Source organism: Tiliqua scincoides, chromosome 13 (assembly GCF_035046505.1).
Source record: "Tiliqua scincoides isolate rTilSci1 chromosome 13, rTilSci1.hap2, whole genome shotgun sequence".
Classification (NCBI taxonomy): Eukaryota; Metazoa; Chordata; class Lepidosauria; order Squamata; family Scincidae; genus Tiliqua; species Tiliqua scincoides.
Genome location: NC_089833.1, coordinates 4127315 through 4154892, shown reverse-complemented (window position 1 = coordinate 4154892; position 27578 = coordinate 4127315). Strand labels below are relative to the sequence as shown.

The following is a 27578-nucleotide window of genomic DNA, read 5'->3' as shown; positions in this document are numbered from 1 at the left end:
GTGCACAGTATTGCAGCCTGAGTTTCTCACATTCATGCCCAGCATTCCATACACTGCCCCATACAGGCTCCTGTGGCCTCCAAGTACAATCCTGCATGACAACCCCATCCCTGAATCCTCAGACCAGAAAGATAAATGGTAAACAACTCACCATCAGCGTACGCAACACCGACTGGTAAGATTCTCTTGACGTAAACCCCATATTCCTCTCCTGTGAATTCTTTAATACCTCCAATCACCTTAATACCTAGAAAGAGAAATAATTCCATTATCAGGAGCAAATTCCACCCCGTCCTTACAAGGCATGATGTCTACACAATGAACTGAAGTGCTGACCTGACAGCCATGGGTTCTCCTCTCAAAGAATTCTGGAGACTGTAACCTGGTGTGGTCGCATTTAGAAGACTGTTTACAGTCCTAATTACCACATCTCAGACAGGATATATTGGAGAGCTGGAACAGGTGAAGGACAGGGCAGCCAAAATAATCAGCGCCCCAGAGCACCTTCCGTAAGGGGAAAAACCATAATGTTTGGGTTTTTTAGTTTATTTTTTTAATGATTAAGGGGGAAGAAAGGCTTATATTTCTTCATAGAGTCCATACATAAGTGGTGGAGCTTGCTACCACAAGTTGTGCTGATGACTGACAGGTTAATGCTTTGAAAAAAAGAGTTAGACATATCCATGACCAAGCCTATCAATGGCCTTGCCTAAAGATGGCTATAAGCTACTCCCACTATGAAGGCAGTATGTCTCTGAATACCAGTTGCAAGCAGCAAAAGTGGAAGAGGGGCATGCCTTTTGCTCCTGCTTGTGGGGTACCCAGAGGCATCTTGTGGCCACTGTAGGAAAAAAGGTGCTAGATGAGACAGCCCTTTGACCTGATCCAACAGGGCTATTCTTATTCTAGTGGGAAGAGATAGGGGTGGGTGGCTATAGATTCAAATGAATTAATATGCATTCATTACAAGCAAATTGACATTAAGTCTTCATCTGTGATTCCAGAAATGGAAACATAAGATGCATTTTTCTTTAAAGATACAGTATTTCATTTTCTCTTTCCTCTACCTATATGTATAGATTTTTATCGACACCAGAGCAGTGTTCTACATCCTCCCATTCCAGTTTCTACATAAAATATCATGAGTTCCATTTAATGCTAGTTCAATTCTAGCTAGCATCTGTACTGTCATGTAGTAGTGGCAAACATCCTATGCATATTTACTCAAAAGTAAGGCTCATTGTGCTTACTGAGGCTTACTCCCAGGTAAGTGTGCAAAGGATTGTGTCCAAGGGTCCAGCAAGTACCACCAGACACCTCAAGTAATACTGGTGGTACCCGTACCTGCATTGAGAATCTAGAGCAGTGGTCTCAAACTTTTTAGCACCGGGACCCACTTTTTAGAATGACGATCTGTTGGGACCCACTGGAAGTGATGGCATTAATCTGGAAGTGATGTCATGGCCAGAAGTGACATCATCAGTTTAGGCTTCAACCCTAAGCTGTGATCAGCCATTACACAGTGTGCTCATGCTGTTATTTTGCATAGCTTGGAATTCAAACATTATAGTTTGGAAGTCAAAGCAGAACACAGACTTGGATTCTTCTCCAACCACACAGCTCTCCCCCCCCCCCGCCCAGTATCCCATCTTCCCACCTATTCAGGGCAAAGTACCCTGCCTCTCTCCCCCTGGGAACCTGCCCTGCCCAGCAGCTCTGTATTTTGAGCTCTGTATTTCCCCTGGGGGCTGGGGATAAGAATAGGCCCTCAGTTTGGCTGTACTTGTCAAAGAGGCGACTAAACAGCCACCAGGTAGTTGGGACTCGTTAGCCTGGGAAGGCAGCTCATCTGAGAGAAGGAAAACTCTGATCCCAAACCTCCACTGCCTTGTGGCTACATCCAGTTATGGAAAAGGCTTCAGGAGTCAACCTCGAGGCAAAATCCGGAGCCGGAGTCCCTGAGGCAGTTCATGGCTGAACACAGTCACGTTCTGGCAACTCCTGCGACGCCGCTGGAACCAACCGTATTGGCCTCTGCCTTTCCATTGGACCATTTCAGCGACGTGGAGAGGGGGGATTTGCTGCATGGGTAACAGCCTATCCTCCACACCTACTTTACCCAGGCTTCACGCACTGGAGAGGACACTCTGTTCCAGAACCACCATTCAGAGCGTGACACCATAGTCTTCTGAGACTGAAGGATGCCAACAAATTTCCAATACAACTGAGCTAGGTTTAACATAACCCACCTGAAATTGGCACCTGACCCACAGTTTGAGAAATGCTGATGTAGTGAATTTCTCTTCCTCAAACTGTCTGAGATTTCCACCTTGCCTCCAGACTGAAGGAGTTCCAGTTTTGAGGGCACAACACCATGTGGCTTCACATCAGTGAAGCTTTCAGGGATGCTTGTCAGCTATTACACACACTTCAGTACCTTTATTGGCATACTAAAAGTTTACAGAGAATAAATAGCATAGTAAAAAAGAACAGCTTTGGGAATGTTAACTTCAAACTTTGGCCTTAGAGACTACCGCTAAAAATTCCGCCACCAGGTTGGTAATAGGAGGGGAATAATCACTGAGAAGAATTGGGAAAGGATCAACAAGGGAAACAGGAAGAGAAGAAAGAAAAGAATCAAGTAAGTGGGACCTGAGGTTGTGATGAGCAGTGCACCGAAGAAGGATATGATCCAGAGTATCTGGTTCAGCTGAACAAAATAGACATAATCTATTTGAACGAGGAGTTTTAGAGAATCTCCCTTGATGTAATGCGGATGGAAAGATATTCAGTCCTGTCAGCTATTACTGATCTTATTGAGGGGCCAAAATAAACTTCCAGGGTCCCCCAGAACATATTTTGAAAATCACAGGCATCGAGCACTTATGAAAAGTGCTTTTCCAGCACATTCTACTAAACACTTCAAATGAAATCCACTTAGAAAGTGTAACAGTGACTCACATCTCATCCCCATTTAACAAACATACTCAGTAGTGACTCAGTAGGATTGCTTGGTCCAGCACAAGCTACAGTACGGAGCCCATCTAAAAGAATTCAAGTGTCTGTTTCGCAGTGCCCTCTAGTGGGTGGTCTATGGAGAATGGTGCTAACACTGAAATGAAATCTGGCAAAAATTCTAAGCATGACTTGGGAGTTCTTCTGTGCCTGGACATCCATCTTTTCTTCTTCAGAATCAGGCTCAAGCAGGGCTTACCATTTTCTCCCTAAGGCTGATTCAAAAAATTTAATTACCCCCTATTAGCCACCGCGTGTGCAAAACTGATGAACACAATATTTGGGACTTTTTTTCCACCTCCGTAGCTAATCATAGCTTTAGGGAAGGTGACCAGGATTGTGACATGGCAGGAAGGGGTTAACCTCCTCCCTCCTGTGCCATGCTTTGCTATGTCTTTGCCAGATTTTTGAAAAGAAAGATTCAGCCGCTTCAAGCATAGCACTTGGCAACAAGAAGTCTGAGGAAACTGAACCAGAGGTCATTCTCCCTGGGCTGGACTCACCTGAAGGGCCAGACCATGATATACCAGGGATTTTTCAAGGTTCACTGCTACCTGATGATGCAAGAAAGCTTCAAGTAAGAGAGGAGAGATGACCACGTGCTCTCAGCACTAAACCTGGAAGCCATCCCTTGAAGGATCTTTCCTTTTCAACAGTGAGGTAGACCCTGAGAATAGTCAGGGGCTCTGAGAGGCATTACAATGTTTCTTTAGGGTCCCTTTTGGGGGTACCAAGGTTTTTTTTTTTGCCATTTCCCTTCTCCATTGGATCATAATTTCTATGAATTCTGATATATAAAACTATGCAGGCATACACAAAATGTGAGTGCTAATCTTCACACAATATAATATATGCAAACATTTTTTGGGATCCCAGGAAATTTCCTCTTCCCCTCCTTTGGCTCCCCAGGCCCCCTTTTTGACCCTGAGCCTACGTACAATATACTTCCTGTTCTCTCCTTTCATAGGCCTTGGTGAGATCAGAAAATGTAAGATCCCAGAAAATTTACAGGCCCCCTACATGGCTTCTGGACCTCTTTTTTGACCACAGGACTGGACAGAATTTACCCCCTGCATTTCCCTCACATGGTCCTGATGGTAGTCATGACCAGGAGATATAAGAGGGCTCAGCTGGATCTGGGACTCTTTTGGATCAATTGCTCCCTCAAAGATTTCTGAAGTTCTGTATCTTTCAATGCTTTGCCTTGGCTTGTCCCATCATTCCTCTAGAGCAGTGGTTCTCAAACTTTTAGCACTGGGACCCACTTTTTAGAATAAGAATCTGTCAGGACCCAGCAGAAGTGATGTCATGACCGGAAGTGACATCATCAAGCAGGAAAATTTATAACAATCCTAGGCTGCAATTCTACCCACGTTCACCCAGGAGTAAGTCCCATTTACTATCAATGTTGAAAGGATATGCATATTAACCTATTAAAAGTACATATCTGTAACATTTCCCCAGATGTAGTCACCTACCATAGTAGCATCAAATCTAATATATTAAAAATAAAATATTGAAATGAATGGGGACCCACATTAAATTGGCCCACAGTGAGAAACACTGCTCTAGAGCAGAGGTGTCCAAAGTTTTTGGCAGGAGGGCCACATAGGAGGAAAAAATAATTAATTTACATTTAAAATTTGAATAAATTTACATAAGTTTACATAAATGAATATATTAAAGATGAACTTATATGAATGAATGAAGGTCTTGCAATAGCTCAAGGCCTATAAAAGGCCTTGCACAAAGCAAGGCTGGCCTTTCCTTTGCTGCCGCTACTGCATCACAGACGTGAAACAATAAGCAATGGAGGGAGCCCTCATCCCACATCTCATGCGAGAGGTCAAACAGTTGCCCTCACACTGAGGGCGGTTGTGTTGGGCCAGTGTGGGCTCCAACAGATCTCCGGAGGGCCAGAGGCTCATTGGAGACTGGAGGCTCCCTGAGGGCCACGTTGAGAGGCCTTGAGGGCCACAAGTGGCCCCAGGGCCAGGGTTTGGGCACTCCTTCTCTAGAGGCCCTATGTGAGGCTGGGACAGATATCAGCTGCCACTTCCACTCCTACTCCCTGGACTTGAAAAGGAAAAAAAAAAAAAAAACAGTGCAGAAGAGGAAGTGTGGGATGGCACCAGGGGTATTAGGCTAGTTGGGGAACTGCCCAGAAGAATCTAGGCAGGAAGAGCAGGGATTCTTAGTTTCCACTTCCATTCTCTTTTTATAAAAAGAGCTAGCCTTCCTAGGACACCATAAGACTTGGGTGTTCTCTTCTCTCTCTCTCTCTCTCTCTCTCAAAGGAAACCAAAACCCTAGTAGCTCTGTCCCTGGAGCCTGACTAACTTAATGGGGAGCAAAATGCTTTCTCTCCACTTGAACAAAACTGCCAGGGTCAGTACACAGGGTGACCAGATGTCATCACCACAGAAGAGGACAAGGCAACCCTAAAATGTAGGACCTCTCAAGAAAAATGTAGGACATGACAAAATAAAAGCTAAACACACTCCTATCAAATTGATTTCATGCGGTTAACGTAAATAATATTACTTATTATTAAATTTAAAACTATATCACATATAATGTATTACATATAATTTATTAATTACAAGAAGGCTATGCATTGCCTGCAGGGGCCCACTCATTGTGCTTACTGAGGCTTACTCCCAGGTAAGTGTGCAAAGGATTGTGTCCAAGGGTCCAGCAAGTACCACCAGACACCTCAAGTAATACTGGTGGTACCCGTACCTGCATTGAGAATCTAGAGCAGTGGGAAAGGAGGATATTCTGTCCTGGAAAGTTCTTTTCTAGGACACCAGAATAAAAAAGAGGACATGTCCTGGAAAAAGAGGATGCCCGGTCACTCTGTCAGTACAAATGTTACCACCCTCATCGAGGGCAATCAGGAAGCTCTTCCCCACGGAAGTGTTCCATTTCCTGCCTGGCAGGAAAAGGGTAAAGATGTGATTTATCTAAGGCTCATTACGCCTTGCTTCTTGGAGACAGGGCCAAGGGTGGGAGGGGGGATTAAGAACGTTGACTTTAATTAACAAATTGACCAGCGAGAGCCAGCATGGCCAGACTTTTCCCAGCCCTCAATCCGAGGCGGAGACATGTTAATGCAAAGGAAGGAGGAAATCACTAGAGAGCATCTGTCCCCTGCAGCACAAGAGGTAATTTTGCCTAGAAATTAACCCCATTTAAATGCTCTGCACAGAAAGTATTGTTGACAACTTCAAGTCATTCTGCAAATTCAAAATTAACAGAGTTTATTTATATAATGGCACAATCCTAACCCCTTATGTCAGTGCTTTCCAGCACTGACATAAGGACAATGCAGCTCTGAGGAAAGGGAACAAATATTCCTTTACTTTGAGGAGGACTTCGTGAGTGACACCCAACTGCAGGATGCAGCATATGTCCCATTGGCACCCCTATGCCAGTGCTGGAAAGCACTGGCATAAGGGGTTAGGACTGCGCCCTAAATAAATATATAAATAAGTTGTATTTGACTGTAAGCTTTTATCCTTCTCTCTCAATTCTAGAACCCAGGGTCATTCATTGGAAATGATTGGTGAGAGGGGGGCGGCGCTAACTTTCAGCGAAGTTGCAGTGAACTTTGGGGGTTCCCGAAGAGACTGCGAAATAGATATGTTTTCATGTGCCTAAATAACTAAGGCACGCTTTGGTGCCAGGAAGACGGTACGAAGAGCTGAGAGCTTGAACGGGGGGGTCCTTAGAAACAGGCAATTTCAAGGATTTCTCTCTGTTTTGCTCTGTGCTGAAGCATATCTATCCCGGGCGACATCTTTGAGACGCTCGGAGAGCTGAAAACCCATCCTCCCACGGCCTAGATACAACAACATTGCAGCAAAAAAAGCTATTAAGAGTAAGTGAACTTGGCTCGTTAAAAAGTTTTACTGAGAACTGTAAGTAAGAAGTCTGGAGGAGGAGGAGATAATTCAAGATTATTCACGCTGGCCATTAGCCACCCAGGGGGGGAATAGGTGAATTGGTATTTCCCCTGCTGGAGTAAGTACAAGATTATATTTTTTTTTAATGGTATGTACCGAAGAGAAATAAATAAGTAATCTTCAACAAAGGAAATAAAGTCTACCTTCATTTTCCCAGCAAAAAGCCTTTATTTAAGCCTGTACACTGCTGGTTTCGGTTTCGGTTTCGGTTTCTCAGCAAGAGGCTTGAATTTTTTTCTTTTTCTTTTGGTCATTTAAAGGCATACTAACCTAATTTGACTGTAGATTTGATTGACTTTTTTTGGATATAAAAATTTGGAAAGTAGCCCTGGATACAAAATTAGAAAGTAGCCCTGCAGGAAGTGGCTCAAGTTGGTGTTGATAAAAATGGCTTTTGAAAATCTAAAAGATGATCATGAAAGCCAGGCCTTGTTGGTGGACTTTCTGATGGATTTTAGAAGAGAAATGGAGCAACAAGTCAGAGAACTCTCTGAACAAATTGGGCAAATAAGCTCCTCCCTTGTAAACTCGAGGGAACAGATTATAAACAATAGAGAAGAAAAAAGAATGGATCAGATGTCAGGTGAAGTTAAAGAAGTGGAGTATTTTGAAATGGGACACGAGATGGAAGAAGCAATTGTTATAATAACTGGGAATCTTAAGGAAGAAAAAAGACAAAATGTTCAGAGAGCAAGCTGTCTCAAGAAGAGGAAGAATTTATGGATTGAATTCAAGAATAACAGAATGAAAAAGAAGAAAGAAAAACAGAGGGGGGGACTTAAGAAGAAAAAGAAGAAGTGGAAGAACCAGTAGGAGGACTAAGAGGGAACACCAATAAGATAGAGTACAAAGTAAACAATAAGAAGAAGGGCGAAATGGTTGAATAATAAATAGAATTTTTTTTAACATATTAAATTAAAATAGATGTAAATGAAAATTTGAAATATAAATATTGTGGAAATTAAGTGGTATTTTGATAAATATTTTATTAATTAAATTAAACTAAAGTGGATGAAAAGGGAATTTGGAATATAAGTATTGTGAAAATTAAAGTGGTAAATATATGAAATAAATTAGATGGAACTGCAATTTTGGAATATAAGTATTGTGTAAAATATAGTGGTATTAAGACAAATAAAAGGGTTATTTTATAAAAAAAGAAGGTAAATAAAATAAATTATAGATGTCAATTTATTTTGGAGAAAATATTAAACCTGTATTTTGGGTTAATAAATATGTGGTGGATAAGCGAAGTATAATATTATTGTAATTGGAGAAATTTTTTTTAGATGTGATATTAGAAATTAAGAGATAAGAAATTGTATTTTAGAGGTTAGTTTAGTGGTAAGAAGAGTCTATAAGTAAAAATTTGAAGCCTTTTTTGATTGGATAGTTATGGAAAATGATGTATAACATGTTATAAGAGATATTGAAGGAGGTAATACCATGGTAATCGGAGACTTCTTTCTTAGATGTCATATTAGAAATTAAGAATCAGATAAGAAAGATTTTATTTTAGAGACTAGTTTAGTGGTAAGAAGAGTGTATAAGTAAAAGTTTGAAGTGTTTTTTTTATGATGGGATAGATAAGGTTAGAGGAAAAATATGGAATGTTAAAGTATTAACCAGTTGGGTTAAAGAATATGATAATTTTTGTATTGATTATTAATTTCGTTTGGATTAATGTTTGTTGTAATCGATGGCCACCACCCTCGTGTGTAACCTATGTAGTCCTAGCCCTAAGTCTATCCAATTTTCCTTACCTGTATCTGTAATAAATAAATAAAGCATTATATAAAAAAAACAAAAAAAAAAGGAAATGATTGGTGAGAGATTTAGGATGGATTTAGGAGCTTCATATGGTGTGTAGTCTATGGAACTCACTGCCACAAGATGTCACAATGGCTGCTAGCAATCGCTGTAACAATGGACACTTTTAAAGGGGGGTTGGACAAGTCATGGAGGGCAAGTCTACCAATTGCTATTAATCATGATGGCTGTATGATACCTCTGGGTTCAACAGCTGTATGCCTTTCAATATCAGTTACCAGGGCAGCAATGGTGGGTGAGAAGTGTGCCTTTTTGTCCTGCTTTTTGACATCTCAGAGACAGCTAGAGAGCCAATGTGGGAAACAGGATGCTGGACTAGATGGATCCTTGGAATAATTCAGCTGTGCTTTTCTTATTTTCTTATGCCCCAACTTCCTTGATAAATCAAGGCAGATGGTCAACAAAGAATATTTAAATCAAATTATAAGACTTGATAAAAATATGACAAAAAATAAACTGACACAATCATCCAAGCTGTTAAGAGGCAGCCATAAAAAGAATATTTTTACAAATTCCTGTGCTGAGTTTGACCTCAGAGATGCCCTGGTCCTTAATTCTAGGTGTACGTCCAACACCTCCAGTCATTGTTCTGCACTTGGCTCCTACTGCTGGGCCCCGGGGCTCCTGTGTGCCTGAAGATGCCCACCTCATATGCTCAATGATGTGCTGGAATACTTGGATAGCATCTGGTGGGCATATGGTGAGCTGCCTTAAAAGACCCTCCTAGGAGGGAGGGCTTGCACGAGAGAAACTCTCCGAAATGGCCATTAAGGGCTCTGGAAGTCAGTACAGACATCCTGAAGTGGGCATCAAGTGGTAGGCCAGTTTAGAACCATGACTGAAAAGGCTGAGCTGTGACTTCTCCAGATCAAATTTGCTCCTCTGCAATTGGTCTTCAGAGACACACTGCAACTGACAGAGGCATATCTTTTCACCCATTTTGCTTTCACCCTGGTTTTGTGGGCACAGGTATATGACTTGTTTGTTTGTCAGGAATTGAATTTTGTTGTTGAAATGCAAATATGTCCAAGAGGAATGTGGAGAGTAATCACTGATTTTAATAAACAGATAGGATTTTTCTGACAATGTTAGGGATAAAGCTGGATTTGCAGAGACTCTGAATACATTAAAGCACTTCTACCAACAATTTCTGGACACACAAGCCAATTTAATGATTTCTGGAGTCTTTGGGAGAGAAGGAAAAGACTGGCGTGTGCCCACCAATTATTAAACACCTGCATACACATGAAGCCTGCTGAGGGATTCCCACAGTCTGTGGGCACTGATAATTAAAAATGCTTGCATGCTACATGGCTGGCTGTGGGAACACACCAGTACAATACTTGTGTTTGGACAGCAATGTGTGAATAAGTATTTTTGCCCACTCTGAATCTACTGCCAATATAGCCACAATGGCTATATGGACCCTTCCACAGCAGTCCACTGGATACCAGTGGTGGTGGTGGGGAACAGAAGGAAAAGGCCACCTTCCTCATGTAGGCTACAAACAGGAATGAGGATCAAGTCATCCTCCTGCTTTTGTGTTCCTAATTCCATCGTGTTCTGCTTGTGGGCTTCCTGAGGGCTTTGGGCAGGGCTTTGGGGAAACATAAGAACAGCCCCACTGGATCAGGCCATAGGCCCATCTAGTCGAGCTTCCTGTATCTCACAGCGGCCCACCAAATGCATGGTGGATATAGACTAGAAACATGGATATAGACTAGCTACATCTTTCATCTTTCATCTAACACAGGGGTGTCCAAAGTTTTTGGCAGGAGGGCCACATCATCTCTCTGACACTGTGTTTGGGGGCCGGGTAAAAAAAAAAAAAGAATTAATTTACATTTTAAATTTGAATAAATTTACATAAGTTTACATAAATGAATATATTAAAGATGAACTTAGATGAACAAATGAAGGTCTTTCAATAGCTCAAGGCCTATAAAAGGCCTTGCAAAAAGCAAGGCTGGCCTTTCCTTTGCTGCCACTGCTGCTTCACAGGCTTGAAACAGCAAGCAGTGGAGGGAGCCCTCATCCCACAGCTCACGCGAGAGGTAAAACAGTCACCCTCATGCTGAGAGCAGTTGCGTTGGGCCAGTGTGGGCTCCAACAAATCTCCAGAGGGCCAGAGGCTCATTGGAGACTGGGGGCTCCCTGAGGGCCGCATTGAGAGGCCTTGAGGGCCGCAAATGGCCCCAGGCCCGGGGTTTGGCCACCCCTGATCTAACACAACAGGGCTCTTCTGCATCAACAGGGGACCCTTAATTCTAATGTGATGAATTAGGGAGAATGTGATGTGCGAAGCTGCTCTTATGAAACCTGCTTCTGAGATTTCACCCATTTTGCTTATACAGTTAATAGTAGCCATCATAAGGACCAGAAACTTGGGATATTTTTTTTAAAGAAAAAAATGAAAGCCAAGATTCCTAGCATGCCATTTCTAAATTACAGGTCATGCCTCATTATCCACTGGGGTTCCATTCCAGACCTCCCTGTGGATTTAAAAAATAAATAAAAAATCAGTGGCTACCAAAGCAGTCGAAAAATAGCTTTAAAGACCCACTTCCAGGTTTCTTGCTCCTCCATTGTTGCCCCAGAATGCACTGGGATAGATTCTATACCACATTCACTCTATAGCACATTCCGATGGGATGAATAATAGAATCTAATGAACTGAAATTATAATTATTTAACAGCGCAAAGGTAGGAAATGGGATTTTGGTACTTTTTTCCATGTTACAAGGCATTTAAAGGTAGACCCCCTCAATATTGGTGGTGTGTCAAATCAGTGGATACCAAGGTCCCACCTGTATTTATTTTTTCTGCACTTGCATGGAAGTGCAGCATGCACTGCTTTCTTGCCACAGGTTGCCTGAGGCTACATGCTGTTGTAGTCTACATGCACCTACAGGTGCTTTAGATCTGCTGTTTTGTTGCATTTTATTTAGTACCTTTGTTTTGCTTTCTGGTCTCCATGGCCTCTTTTTCTCGACTGGGGTGAAAGTGGCTACAGGTAAATTGAGTTAAGTCTGGCTCTAAGGCAGGGTGCCCAAACCCCAGCCCAGGGGCCACTTGTGGCCCTCGAGGACTCCCAATGCAGCCCTCAGGGAGCCCCCAGTCTCCAATGAGCCTCTGGCCACCAGAGATTTGCTGGAGCCCACACTGGCCCGATGCAACTGCTCTCAGTGTGAGGGTGACTGTTTGACCTCTCATGTGAGCTGTGGGATGAGAGCTCCCTCCACTGCTTGCTGTTTCACATCTGTGATGCAGCAGCAGCAGCAAAGGAAAGGCCAGCCTTGCTTTGTGCAAGGCCTTTTATAGACCTTGAGCTATTGCAAGACCTTCATTTGTTCATCTAAGTTCATCTTTAATATATTCATTTATGTAAACATATGTAAATTTATTCAAATTTTAAATGTAAATTAATTCTTTTCCCCCCCGGCCCCCGAACACAGTGTCAGAGAAATGATGTGGCCCCCCTGCCAAAAACTTTGGACACCCCTGCTCTAAGGTGATGAAAGTCACGATAATTGGATCTCTGGTTGTGGGGGAAAACAACACTTGACGGGCACCTCCTTTCAGATGACTGACTTCTAATTAAATGATCAGGAGAGATCTCTGGACACCCTTGGAACTTGTGGCTAAAGAAGAGCACCCTATGGGAGTCACACAATTGGAACCCCCTGCATCTTTTCCACAAAATAACCAGAGGGAGCTAGGATCGGAGCTGTGGCAATGCTGGTGCCCAATTCCTGGGAGTACTGGGGCAAAGCTCTGCACTGGCACCCTAGCGGTGCCTCCTGTCCACCCCATGAAGGTGCATTGGGCAAGACCATTGCCACAGGTACTGAAGGTTCAATATTCAGCGTGGGTCCTCTGATGAATGTGGACTCTCAACCAGTGCCCAGTCTGGCCAAACTATGCCTCCGGGCTGAATCTTGAAGGAGGGAATCTTAACTTTTGCACCTATGCCAGTTCCTCGAATTAAATCCCCCATCAGCCATGGGACTGAAAACATAAGGCACAATTTAGTTTAGCCCAGTGATTCCCAAACTTTTTTTCAACTGGCAGCTCCCTTAACCTTCTGGGCCATTGGTCATGGCTCCCCATTAGGGCTACAATCCTATATATTGTATAGGTGGCGGGATTTTCATGAGGATTCCGTGGTCCCCCTGGCTGGTTTCTGCAGCTCCCTGGGAAGCCATAGCTCACAGTTAGGGAACCGCTGGTTTAGCCCTTTGTTTTAATTCCAGATGTTAAGTTTGACGTGCAAAACAGAATATATGATAATATCCTGGTCTACTCTTCAGGGACATAGTAGTCTGGAGCTGAAGTTAGCACATGCTATCAGCTGATTTGCCAAGGGGTGAGCTGGCTGTGGGAATGACAAACACCTTGCTTGGCAATCAGGGCTGGCCACGTTCTGCTTCTCACAAGCCATTGCAACTATGCAAAAACCACAATGGACTACAATAGAACTACCTGTACCAGTTTCTGAATGCATCGGCCTTCATACAGGTAGCTGAATGGGCAGCATGGCTAATTGAAGTGGCCGTGCATTGTAAGCATCCTGTGGCTAATTCCTCCATTCCAAAGATGTGTAGGTAAGCCATTCACGCACCACGAGCCACCGGCTTCCCACTCTCAGCTCAACAAAGCATGGGCAGGACTTATTTGCTCTCTCAACTGACTCATGGGCAGTTGAACTGGGCCGTCGGCAAGGAGGTGTGAGGTGCAAAGGGAGCCCCTATTGCCAACCATCACCTCCCACTTGCCCCCCACCTGAAGCAGCCACTTCACCCTTCCCTAGATACAGCCACCTCCTGTGGGTCTCTCCACATGGTTGTTCACAGATGAAGTTCCACAGCTGAGGTTCCATTTTGCTATCACAGGTTACAATCGTTCCAGTGCTGATGCAGCTGTAGAGTGGGCAGTCATTGATCCTTCTTCAAAGTAAGGGAACGTTTGTTCTCTTACCTCCTGGCTGCATTACAGCTGCAGGAGTGCCAGAATGTTGGATAGGACTGGGCCTAAAGCCACCTAAGGTAGTGTCCATTACTATGTCTTGTAGTGGTGCATCTCATAAGAACATAAGAACAGCCCCACTGGATCAGACCACAGGCCCATCCAGTCCAGCTTCCTGTATCTCACAGCAGCCCACCAAATGCCCCAGGGAGCACACTAGATAACTAGAGACCTGCAAGGCCTCCTGGGAATTGTAGTTAAGAACATAAGAACAGCCCCACTGGGTCAGGCCATAGGCCCATCTAGTCCAGCTTCCTGTATCTCACAGCGGCCCACCAAATGCCCCAGGGAGCACACTAGATAACTAGAGACCTGCAAGGCTTCCTGGGAAGTGTAGTTAAGAACATAAGAACAGCCCCACTGGATCAGGCCTCAGGCCCATCTAGTCCAGCTTCCTGTATCTCACAGCAGCCCACCAAATGCCCCAGGGAGCACACCAGATAACAAGAGACCTGCAAGGCTTCCTGGGAATTGTAGTTAGGAACATAAGAACAGCCCCACTGGATCAGGCCAAAGGCCCATCTAGTCCAGCTTCCTGCATCTCACAGCGGCCCACCAAATGCCCCAGGGAGCACACCAGATAACAAGAGACCTGCAAGGCTTCCTGGGAATTGTAGTTAAGAACAGCCCCACTGGATCAGGCCATAGGCCCAACTAGTCCAGCTTCCTGTATCTCACAGCGCCCACCAAATGCCCCAGGGAGCACACCAGATAACAAGAGACCTGCAAGCCTTCCTGGGAATTGTAGTTAAGAACAGCCCCACTGGATCAGGCCATAGGCCCAACTAGTCCAGCTTCCTGTATCTCACAGCGCCCACCAAATGCCCCAGGGAGCACACCAGATAACAAGAGACCTGTAAGGCCTCCTGGGAATTGTAGTTAAGAACATCAGAACAGCCCCACTGGATCAGGCCATAGGCCCAACTAGTCCAGCTTCCTGTATCTCACAGCGGCCCACCAAATGCCCAGGGAGCACACTAGACAACAAGAGACCTGCAAGGCCTCCTGGGAATTGTAGTTAAGAACATCAGAACAGCCCCACTGGATCAGGCCATAGGCCCAACTAGTCCAGCTTCCTGTATCTCACAGCGGCCCACCAAATGCCCCAGGGAGCACACCAGATAACAAGAGACCTCATTCTGGTGCCCTCCCTTGCATCTGGCATTCTGACATAGCCCATTTCTAAAATCAGGAGGTTGCACATACACATCATGTCTTGTAACCGGTAATGGATTTTTTTTGTAAGTCAACTACACTTTGTATGAAAAGTACTCCTTCCTTTTTTGTCCCTCCTGAATCTAAGAACATAAGAAGAGCCCCTCTGGATCCGGCCAAAGGCCAACTGAGTCCAGCTTCCTATATTTCACAGCGGCCCACCCCTCTGGGAGCACACAAGACCGCAAGAGACCCACATCCTGGTGCCATTCCCTTGCATCTGGTGGGCCAATCTACTGCCAATCAGCATGGCTCTCATGTGTCACCCATGATGATTACACAAAACCACTGTCTTCAGAGGTGACAGGCCACTGAGTACTAATTGCTGGTTGGAAACTTGAGAGAAAGCCAATCTGTACCATGCTTAGTTTGTTGGATTCCTGGAGGCATCTGGTGGATGACTGTTGGAAACTGATACTCAACTCTATGGACTTTTGATTGGACCCAACAGGGCTCCTCTTATGCGCAGCTTCATTGGGTGACCTTTAGTTTTTATTTTATGAATGACAGAGAACCCTCTCTTTACCCCCTCTATGCCATTCATAATGTTATAAACCTCTAATGGGATTGAAACAGGGATTTCCCTGCTCACATCCTTAGTCCAGCTTTCACTATAATGATAAGTACGCATGTGTAGCACTCCTTTTTATTTTGTGGGGGAGGGCAGATTATGAGGGAAGTCCATTTTTGACAGATTGTCAACATTTGAAAAGATGTCTGAAAAACATAGAAGCCACATTTATGAGAGTTTACAAGAGCACTCCATCACAACAGATAAGCAAATTAATATAAGGCAAATTTTTAAAAAGCTGGGTACGGTTTAATAGCCCCTCCCCAAATAGTCTGTAGTTTATAAGAGTCTTGAGATAGAGCAGTGTGTGTCAGGACCCATTAGGTGGGTTGCGAGCCAATTTCAGGTGGATCCCCATTCATTTCAATGTTTTCTTTTTAATATATTAGACTTGATGCTATCCTGGTATGTCACTGCATTTGGGGAAATGTTACAGACCTGTACTTTTAACAAGCTACTATGTATATTCTTTTAACAATGATAGTCAATGGGACTTACTCCTGGGTAAGTGTGGGCAGGATTGCAGCCTAGGATAGTTAAAAATTTTCCTGCTTGATGATGTCATTTCTGTTCATGACGTCACTTCCAGTGGGTCCTGACAGATTCTCATTCTAAAAAGTGGGTTCCGGTGCTAAATGTGTGAGAACCACTGAGACAGAGGATAGGAAGAATTTCATGAATTCATGCTGATTAGTCTCACTAGGTGTTGGCCATGATCTCCAGGGTCCTGGGATGAAAAGAGTCAATAACAGGGGCTACCTGCCATTTTTAGAATATATAACATTCAGGAATTTATTCTGAGCCACTTCCAGCACTAAAGTGTACAGACACTTGAAAAGCAGAGAACAGAAGCAAGAGATACCTGTGGTTGTCTTTTAATATTGAACCAAAGCTGGAGATCAGCTCTGGTTATTTCACTAGGCAAAATGTCACCAGAAATCAAATTGGTGCATTACGCAGTAGTTGGAGGGTATCTTCAACAATAAAGTCCAGTCCTCAGGGGGCAGAAGATAGTTACCTCTAATTAAATTATATCAGCCATCACCTCCCACCAGTCCCCACCTGAAGCAGCAGCTTCATCCTTTCTTTTGAAGAAAAAAACTTGAGCAAATGTACTATGGACTTCCAAACTGGAGGAGGTGGTTCCCCTGTAACTTGTAAAGGCAGAGACAGCTGATATACAACTATTCTTCCTCCAAGTTCTTAGACATTGGCAGGAGTTAGCTTATACATCCCTGATGGATTTGGGCTGCATTGCAGAAACTACCTTCCTGAAAGTCAGCCATCCTAGCAGGAAAATAATCCTGTTCCAGCTAATCTGTGAACCCAGAGTTCGAACTGCTGTGTTACTTGAAATGAAACTGGTAGCATGTTTCATGTACCAGTTATGGGAATCAGGCAGTAGGGATAAAATCATGGTCCATAGGACCATGGAGAGCTCCCACTGCGAGAAGGAACAGGCAGGGCCATAGTTCAGTCGCAGAGTCACACGTACTTTGCCAGATGTGATTCCTGGCATCCCCCAGTTAAAAGTTCCTGGGTTGCAGAGCTGGGAAAAACCTCCACAACAGCCTCTGTCAGTCAGAGGAGATAATATTGGGCTAGCTGGACCAAAGATACTACTCAGGCACATGCTGGGAACTGAACAAGATCACATCAGTTGGTCGCACTCCTACCCCAGTAGACTGACTGGGATCCTTGCCATGGTTTGTAGAACACCCCCAGCATCCTGGACATCATCTCAACAGATGTCGGAAGTCTCAACGCTTCAGACATCACTTTGGCTGCTATCAGTGCACCGGCCCTGCAGTCCCCAAGGGCACTGTTGCTCACCTCATGCCTTGGGCTTGAACCTCCCCATCAGGAGAAAGGAGCAGCATGAGAAGCGCACGATTCTAAACCATAATTTTGCCCGAGTAAATTCTCAGCAGCTTTGCTTACAAGGCAGAACTGGCAGTCCTCAGGTTTCCAATTGAACTCTCCGGTATGGGAGTTCAATTGGGCACTGGACTCCAGATAATAATAATAATAATAATAATAATAATAATAATAATAATAATAATAATAGTAGTAGTAGTAGTAGTAGTAGTAGTAGTAGTAGTAGTAGTACAGGTATTTATATACCACCTTTCTTGGTCGTCAGATTTCTCCTCAGACTTTATTCAAGGCGGTTTACATGGGCAGGCTATTTAGATGCCACTTCAATATATTTTGATGCCACTCCAATATATCCAAGTGTACTGCATCACTGGTACACATTAGGGTGTATGCACATAGACTGTGTTCAAGCAGTACTGTAGAGCCTCCCCTTCACCAGTGTTTGCATCTCTTTTGCACCTGAAGGCCAAAAGCGGAGTTGGTCTCTAGATCCGAGTAGGATAGTTGCTTTCCCCCCACCTCCCTTTAGTGCCTCACTCAAGTGTTAAGGAGAGAAGAAGGGTATACTGCACTTATGGAAATTCCTGGCAGCTATCTTAGAGTTTCCAAGGTCCTCAGTATAGCTCTATGGCCGTTGTGAGAATTCAACATCCCCATCCCCAAGCACTACCCCAAAATGGTATTGATGCACTACCTCTAACTGCTATTCACTGACTTTCTCAAACACAGCCAAAAGATTTCTCAATCCTTTTTTTTTTGTGCCATATATCACAATGCCACTTGCACAAAAATTGGCATACTCACCCAGCCCATTGGCACAGTCATAGAAGTCAATGCAATGCACGGTCCGATCCATTCCATATGGTCCCATTAGTGTCCTGAAAGCAGAAACTAGGATGAAATAATGCTTCTTATGGATACAGGTACCCACATTCCAAACATGAAACAGGGATAGTTTGGATGCCCAATCAGTGGGCACAAGTCAATCTTAGCAGGAGACTTGGCTAGCCCAGACAGAGCAAATACATATCCAGCCACACGGCTGTTTGAAATGCCATTTCCAAACAGGTCTACTGCAAGAGGGTGTCCAAGAAGCTTTTAGAACACTGAACCATCACAGAAGCCTCTGGGGCATTGGTTCCCAAACTATTTAGCACAGGGACCCACTTTTTAAAACAACACTCTGTTGGGACCCACCTAGGTTTATTGTACTGTTAAAAAAAAGGAGATATAGAAAGAAATAGTATTTTTATTTATTTAAGTAATTATAACTAGAAAAAGACCCTCAAACAGTTATCTCCCTATATTTACACATAGTTGCACACTTCATGAGCTCAACTTCTTACAGGGCAATTAGCAGCTATGTTGCAAACTGCAGGAGCTCAGCTCTTTGCAGGGTAATTAGCAGCAGCAGTATCTGATTTTTGAATAGCCTCAGGGCTTGAGGCAGTTATCTGATCTTTCCATCACTCTTTGGGGGACCCACCCAAAATCTGTTGGGACCCAACAGTGGGTCCCGACCCACAGTTTGGGAACCACTGCTGTGGGGGATTAGAAATGTTCCAAGTCAAGGAAAAATAGGCAAAAAATAGAGGGAAATACAGGGCTCTCATCACAGACATATGCAATGAGGGTGTTCATTCCGTTGGTTGAAGATACACTAGAAAAATACATTTGTCCAACAATATGTCAACAGTTACATGTGCACGACAGATAAGATGTACCCACTGACCCCATCAGAGATTTAACTTCTACAGTCTTCTGAAGAATGACAAGTTCCCAGACCATCTGTACAATGCTTCCTCTCTTTAAAATCCCTCCTTAAAACCCACCTTTTCTATGAATCCTTTTGTATTTCTTGGTCCCTGTGCCCTACTGTAAGTAAGCCTACATGAAATCATCACATATTCTTCCCTTGTTTATACTTCCAGCACTCCCTTTCCTTCCCCTGCTGTCTCTCTTGTGTCTATTTCTAGGTTGTTTCCAAATTAACATGCACACCAACAATATGCGCAAATAAATACATTGTCATCATCATCTCACATGATGATGAGATGCAAAAATAAGAGCAGTGATTTGTCAGGGAGACTGTTGGAGCATACAGGAGAGTCAAAGCTTATATCCAGTCCAAGGAGGCACCAGCAACCCTCCCAAGCTCCATTCAAGCCTGTGCAGGCCCTTACCTGCTAATGATGATAGCTCCTTTGTAGAGGACCGAGATGGTGGGCATCTTGTGTTCTGGGGTTGCTGCGCTCCAGTCCAGCCTATGACCATGTTGCTTTGCCCCAGATGTGATTAGGCAGCAGGGAAGGGAAGGGAGTCACATGACCATGCCTTGGGCACGTTAATTCCACCCCAAACATTAACACAGATGATGAGGAAACCATCCCTCACTTAAGCTGAAAGCTTATGGACAGAGCGGAGCCTGAGTTGGCCTATTGCAAACAACTTCACCGGAAGAATGGGGGCAAAACAATTCAATCATGCTTAAATAAATCCTCACCCCCTCCCCTTCCCCCCCCCAAACCATTGCTGCTCACATGTAATTAGAGCAGTGGAGTAATTATTCAGATGCCTTGTTCGTTGTGTGCTCCTGCCTCTGAACAAGTAGCAAATGACAGGCAAATGTTCAAATGAGATCATGCTGTCCTGATCGTTTGTCCCACAGGGACTGACATCCCCAGAAAACCCTGACTGTAATAACTTGTCAAAGAACTTTCTCTCTAATATCTCCACCTGCCCTTTGCTGTGACCACTTAATGTCAAATACGTTCATTTCATCAAGCATCAAGCTCACGAGAATGACTCATCAGACAGGCTGAAGGCCTCAGACAGCCTCCATTGCATTTCTGAAAGTTACCTATTTCCAGAGGAGTCCCCTACCCCCTGCCCAGTATATCTGTATGAGGGCCCAACCCTATCCAACTTTCCAGCACTGGTGCAGCTGCAGTGCTGTCCCGAGGTAAGGGAACAAATGTTCTCCTGGATCCGCAGTTGCTCCTGGAGTCCCAGGTGGGGACTATGAGAACCTTCTGTGGCTACGAGAACCTTTGCTCAGCTTCGGCTGATTCATGAGCTGCAACCTTACCTGGGTCATTCAGATCTGGCCACAGTGACCCATGCCCTAGTGACATCTACGTAGATTAGATTACTGTAACACACCCTATGTGAGGCTGCCTCTGAAGACGGTTTGGAAACTGCAATTAGTGCAGAACGCGGCTGCTGAGACTCATTGGTTTGACTCAGTCAGGCCACTGCTTCGGCGGCTACACTGGCTGCTGGTTCATTTCCAAGTTGAATTCAGAGTGCTAGTTTTGACTTTTAAAGCCCTATATAGTTCGCGTCCAGGGTACTTGAGGGACTGCCTTCGTCCATATAATCCTACCCGTCCTCTCAGGTTTATCTAAGGGGGCCCTTCTATCTGTGCCACACCAGTAGAGCTGGGGGGTTAGCGGCTAGGAATAGGGGCTTCTCAGTGGTGATGCCCCATTTATGGAATTCCCTTCCCCTAGAATTGAGAACAGCTTCCTCTCTAGAGACCTTTTGGTAGGGTCTTATTTATGTAGGCCTTAAACTGACAGTGAGGGCTGGTGCTTTTTTTAATGACTTGTATTTTAATTTTTTTTAATGACAAAATTTTTTTGATTTTTTTAAATTTTTAAAAAATGACTTATATTTTTTATTTTAATTGTGGTGATTGCTGGGATCTGGCAGATATGCCGAATCCAGCCCCCATTCCCAAGTGATGCAGAGTGGCTGCAAGCCACTTCACTCTCCTCTGACTTATGCCACCACTGGAGGTGCAAGTCCAAGGAGACCCACTGGGGCTGTGGCGGCCTACCCAGGGGTAAGGGGAAGAGTTTCCCTTTACCTCCGGCTGAGCCACTTCGGGCCCCAGTTTTGCGCTGGATACTGTACAGACCTCCTGGCCTGCCTGTTCCAGCGCATGATAGGATTGCACTGTGAATTGCTCACTTGTGACTTCCTAACAAGACAGATAACTTTCTCATGACTTTAGTTAGCCCTTTCCACACACAAATCATCTAAATTTAAAAGGGAATCTGACTGTTCCACCATACTTTCAAGATTTTAATGAGATTTTCAACCATCAGAGATTTTAATAGACCATGGTCTCAAAACCCAGACATTTCAGATTGCTTCATGGCAAGACTGGCCCTGCTGTGTGCTGCAGTAGCAACAACAATTCCTTGAAAAATGGAAATATCTGGTGCCAGGAAGGGCTCAGTGGCAACCCAAAAAAAATGACTTGAGTTTAGCCTTTGCCACACATGTACCTAAAAAAGGTTTGAACAAACAGAGTCATTTTCGGTAAGCTGGCACACAACAAGTGGCCCAATATTGGCCCCTGCACTGAGAGGGCTGCTGTTGGGGCTCATTTGCAAATGGACATGTACTGATTCACAGCTTCCCTTTCCTGGTGCTGAGAAGGACAGTATCAGCTCAAATCCGCTAATGCACCAGTGACCTTCTAGAGTACAACATTCAGAATAACGATCACAACAATTAATGCATGTTGAGATTTGGCCTCCCCTTCTCCCACCCTGCCTTGCTTGCGTTAGATGTGACTCGTCAGTCACAAGTCACAGTGTCAGTAGATCTCTTGCAACTTGGGGCCAACACAGCAGGGTGAGCCCCTTGATTAGAATCTTAAAGGATTTTTTCAAATGAAACACAGCTGGGCAGGGGGTTTCGAATTGGATTCAGACAGCAATTCAGGAGAGAAAGTGCTTAACTCTTTCTCTACTGAGAGTCTTTTCACAATCAAAATAGCCCCCAATAGAGTTCCCACTCATGAGGACCATATGAAGCCTCTTCTCTCTTTTACCCTTTGGGGAAAAGAGTTCAGGGAGGCAGATTTTGATCAGAAAAACAGTCCATGGGAAAACGAGCAAGGACCCCCCCTCCCACTGTGCCACTGCTCCAATCAAATCCACATAACCCCACAGCAGCAGTTCCGTTTTTTAAAAAATCATAAGGACTTATCACAGTGTTCCAATGACACATTTGCTTTGACCCTTGGGCCAAACTACACATTACCGTCAATCTATCATTAGCAGGTAGGTTAACATAAGAACATAAGAACAGCCCCGCTGGATCAGGCCATAGGCCCATCTAGTCTAGCTTCCTGTATCTCACAGAAGCCCACCAAATGCCCCAGGGAGCACACAGACAACAAGAGACCTCATCCTGGTGCCCTCCCCTGCATCTGACATTCTGACATAGCCCTTTTCTAAAATCAGGAGGTTGCGCATACACCTCATGGCTTGTACCTCATAATGGATTTTTCCTCCAGAATAGGAAAAGTAAGGTTTAAAGTAAGAAGTGGACCAGAAGCCCAAAATAGCCATAGAGTCCCAATGTGGTACAGACACACAGCACGCTGTGGGACAGTAAACACTTTCTCCACCATCACTGTGCCCAAAAAATACCCCCCTCCCCACAAGTGGTATTTCCTTGAATAGAGGAGAGATTTTCAGCATAAAGACAGAGGATGAGAAAAGTGTTCATATAACATTGGATGTATTGGTTGATGATTCCACCTGTTGTGTTGTTTTATTCACATACGTGTGTTGCAAACTGCTTCGATATGTTTTTAATTTAATTTATTTATCTGTTTAGCTGACCAGACTCCCAAAGAGGCTTACACATGCACTCGTTCAATGGGAAATCATTATAAAAGTAAAGGGGGGGTGTATCTCCGGTTCCTCCTTCTACCACCAGGGCAGTGGGTGGTTCTGTAGCCTCTGAAAAGGAGACTAGTTCAAGCTTTAAAAGACACCAGTAGGTGAAGGTGGTGATGGGGACTTTTTTGCCATCAATTTTAAATCGACTTAAAAGCAAGCCTATAATTAATTCATCAATACACATCAAATACGACTCTTAACAGCACCATTCAACTGCTGACTGCTCCTGATCATCATACTTAGGGTTACCAAAACAGGAACCTTCCTTCCACTAAAACAGGGGTGCCCAAACCCTAGCCCAGGGGCCACTTGTGGCCCTCGGGGGCTCCCAATCTGGCCCTCAGGGAGCTCCTAGTCTCCAGTTAGCCTCTGGCCCTCCAGAGACTTGCTGGAGTACATGCTGGCCCAATGCAACTGCTCTCAGCTTGAGGACAACTGTTCAACCTCTCACCTGAGCTATGGGACGAGGGCTCCCTCCACTACTTGCTGTTTCACGTCTGTGATGCAGCAGTGGCAGTGAAGGAAACGCTAACATTGCTTTGTGCAAGGCCTTTTATAGGCCTTGAGCTACTGCAAGACCTTCATTCATTCATATAATTTCCCTCTCTAATAAATTCAATTATGTACATTTATTCAAATTTTTAATGTGAATTAATTCTTTTTTCCCCCAGCCCCTGACACAGTGTCAGAGAGATGATGTGGCCCTCCTGCCAAAATGTTTGGACACCCCTGCACTAAAGCAAAGAGAACTGCCACTTTGGCTGATGGATCTAGTCCACGGTTTGATTTAACCCTCTCTATAACAATAGCCAAGCTGAGTGTGGAATGACTGAGGGCCCAATCCTACCCAACTTTCCAGTGCCAGTGCAGCCGCATTGCAGCTTAAAGGAAAGGGAATAAATGTTACCTGGAGGAGGCCTCCATGATTACCTCTCCCCCCCCCCCCACCAGTGCAGGATTCAGCACATGCCCCATTGGCACAGCTGCACCAGTGCTGGAAAATTGAATAGGATTGGGCCCTGAGTTAGCAGCTGGTGTAGATGCACTAGAGAAGAACAATCACATATGGACTGAGGCACTGGGGGTGCTGCCCTTTTCTTCACTCCCTCCGTGGCATTCCTGGCTCTTTGCAAGTTTTGGAAGAATCAATATTTGGATGGCATTCGTGCCAGATCCTCCTTTCTCCCTTCCTCCTCTCTGTCCGTCTCCCAAAGAGGGTTAAATCCCCAGCTGCCAAACAGCCACATCATGTCATCCCTCTGCTGCTGAGTCGACCACCTAATCTGATCAACGGCCCACTGTGTGCTGGAATAGGATGATTAGAGAGTGGGATGATGCAAAATGGCTGTAGCCATAGCAACGGGGGAGAAAGGCCACTGTCTCACAGCGGAGGTGAGTCGGCCTTGCATCAGCTCTGTGGGTACAAGATGGCATTTTGTGGACAAAACAAAGGGTGACACTAAAGACTTGCTGTCATTCCAGGCTGTGTTCAGAAGGAAGCACCTTCCACGACTGATGTAGCAACATAGGGCTAAACTAGAGGTGGAGAGAGAAGAGTTACCAATGCAGTTGGTAACTTAACACTCAACTCTTGCACAGAGCTGACCAACAGTATATTAAAACCCATTTTTGCCCGGCCCACAGGTGTACACATTTGATCCCTGTTGCATATATGCAGTGTTGGGCAGAAATGGCTTAAAGTCTGAAGGAGAAATAGGAAACAAAACTGCAGCCACTGATAGGGTCATTCAGGTAGCCAGAAACATTGTCCAGCCACCAAGAAAAGACTTCCATACCTAATGTGCTGCAGCTTCTACAGTCATTAGATTATAAGCCTTGACTTGGGTCCCCGCAGGGAGAAAGGTGGGGTAAATATACTGTTAATAAACATATACTAAATAATAAAGTTTAACTATATTATAATAAATTTGTATATACAACTTTTGGATATAGAGTTCCCATTGCAAAAAAAGTGCACCATTCTTGAACTGTTAGTACAGTGGTTACCAAACTTTTAGCGCCGGGACCCACTTTTATAAACAACACTCTGTCAGGGCCCACCTGGTTTTACCAGACTTTAAAAATGGAGATCTAAAAAGAAATAATATTCTATTTATTTATTTATTTATAATAATAACCAGAAAAAAGACCTTCAGTTAGCTCCCTATATTTACACATGCTTGCAAACTACAGGAGCTGAGCTCTTTGCAGGGTAATTAGTAGCTGCAGTATCTGATTTTTGATAGCCTCAGGGCTTGAGGCAATTGATTATCTGACCTTTCCAGCATCCTCTGGGGAACACACCAACAATCAGATTGTGACCCATCAATGGGTCCCCACACACAGTTTGGGAACCACTGTGCTAGAAGGTGGTGAGTCACAGGGATAGCCACACCAGATGCTTCAGAATCAGTAAGAACATTACTTACAAATTATCCAAGAGAAGCAAAGTCATTAAAATAGACCAAGTAGTTCAGAAGGAAGGGGCAGGAGCAAGGAGGTTCAGAAGGAAGGTTCAGAAGGAAGGGGCAGGAGGGTCTATTTTTTGACTTGTGATTCAGGGGGAGAAGTTCCATTCCCCTGTAGCTGTTATCAGTTGTTAGGTTTTGTTGGTGGAGATTTTTAAGGCAAATGGCTCCATTTTGTTCTCACCACCCGGAATGGCTCCAAAGTGGAGGGGGAGGGGCTGCCTGCACTCTGCAGTGAGGCACCCTGCAAAATTTAGTGCTTTGCACCCCCTCTAGCTACGCCACTGCATGTGAGCATGGCAACAGTGCATACATCAGTCTATTGTAAAAACGGTCAGCTGGATTTCTTCAGGCAGTGCACCAACTAAATATGGCAACAGGCAAAGTGTGTGGATCTGGTTGGATCCACAACATTTTGACCATCAACCCAGTTCCGATCACCGGAATTACCTTCTGCACAGCAGATTACAAGAATTTCCAGAACAAAGAATGGAACAAAAGTACAATCAGTTCTCTTTATATGAGAATTCAGTGTCTGCTAATTTGCTTATTTGTGAGAAACAGAACTGTCACCTATTTCTCGTTATCTGAGGCTACGTTCTCATTATCTGCTAATACTCTCTGGATTGGGTCAATTTTCTGCGTCAAATGGGCACTGGTATTGGCAGGAGGAGAATCATTGGACACTGCGTCTGGTTTCAGACTTGCCCTACCATCCTGGGTACCATATTGGGGACTCCAGCTGAACCTTCACAACCCTGGAGATGATGAGAGTTCTCTGGAAGGCTACTTAATGGCTGCCCTGAAGCTGGGCCAAGCCCAGGGAAAGAGCCAAGAGACAGGTGGGGGAGGAGGATGGGTGAAGCAACCCCCTCCCCACTGCTGATCTCTGAGGCCTCACTGTTGGCCTAGCAACCTTCAACCTTCGATATCCTTCAGCCTTCAATATAATAATAATAATAATAATAATAATAATAATAATAATAATAATAATAATAATAATAATAATAATAACTTTATTTCTACCCCGCCTTTCTCCCCGAAGGGACTCAAGGCGGCTTACAACATATTAAAAACAATTTAAAAACAAATAAAAACATATTAACACATACTAAAAACAGCAGTCAGAGTAAAAAAATAGGTAGAAAGAGCATAGAGCAGCAGCAAGTCATAAAAGAATCAGGCCTGTAAAAAATATTAAAAGATGTTAAAAAGATGTTAAAAGTCCAAGAACTCAGAAGGCCTGTTTAAACAGAAGGGTCTTCAGGCCTTGCCGAAAGGTCTCAAGAGAGGGAGCCATTCTTAAGTCAAGGGGAAGGGAGTTCCATAGCGTTGGTGCCACTACTGAGAAGGCCCTATTTCTTGCAGCCGCCCCATGTACCTCCCTAGGCGGCGGCACTTGTAAAAAGTATCCTTCAGCCTTCGATATCCTTCAATATCGAGGGATATCTAGCATGAGGGGGAAGCATCAGATGTTGGAGATATTGATGAACCCTCGTTATCACCCAGCCCTATAGACTTCAAGTTAAGATTCAGGTTCATAAAGTTCATAGAGTGTATGATGAAGGGAGTCCCCTGGAATCCAACCCCATTTCCCCCCATAGGCTCAATGATTCCGTATTTGCTAATTCAGTATCCACTAGGTTTTCCAAGAACCGAACTCTAGCGGATAACAATAACTGACTGTATTTATTTTCCTTACGACAGCATGTGATGAATGAAAGGTCAAACTCAGGCTACGGCAGCTCTATAATGTTTGCATTTAGCAGCCATGTTTGCAAGTGGGATAAAGAGCCTATAAGAAAAAGCACGGCACAAGCAGCTGTTTCCAGCACAAATCACCAGATGTACTGAGTAGCGATCCAGTTGAATTGAATGCCACTGTATCATATTCAGATGCTAC

The 27578-nt window shown here is 44.2% G+C and overlaps 1 protein-coding gene across 1 annotated transcript in view; it reads right to left on the bottom strand.

Moving 5' to 3' along the window:
• The window catches only part of LOC136633685 (syntaxin-binding protein 4-like), a 69919-nt gene extending 50054 nt beyond the window's left edge, over positions 1-19865 (bottom strand). Inside the window, 4 exon segments of the mRNA XM_066609459.1 lie at positions 152-247; positions 18307-18380; positions 19686-19817; positions 19819-19865. Of these exon segments, the coding sequence (XP_066465556.1) occupies positions 152-247; positions 18307-18380; positions 19686-19817; positions 19819-19865 (349 nt within the window).
• Positions 19866-27578: the final 7713 nt, after the last annotated feature.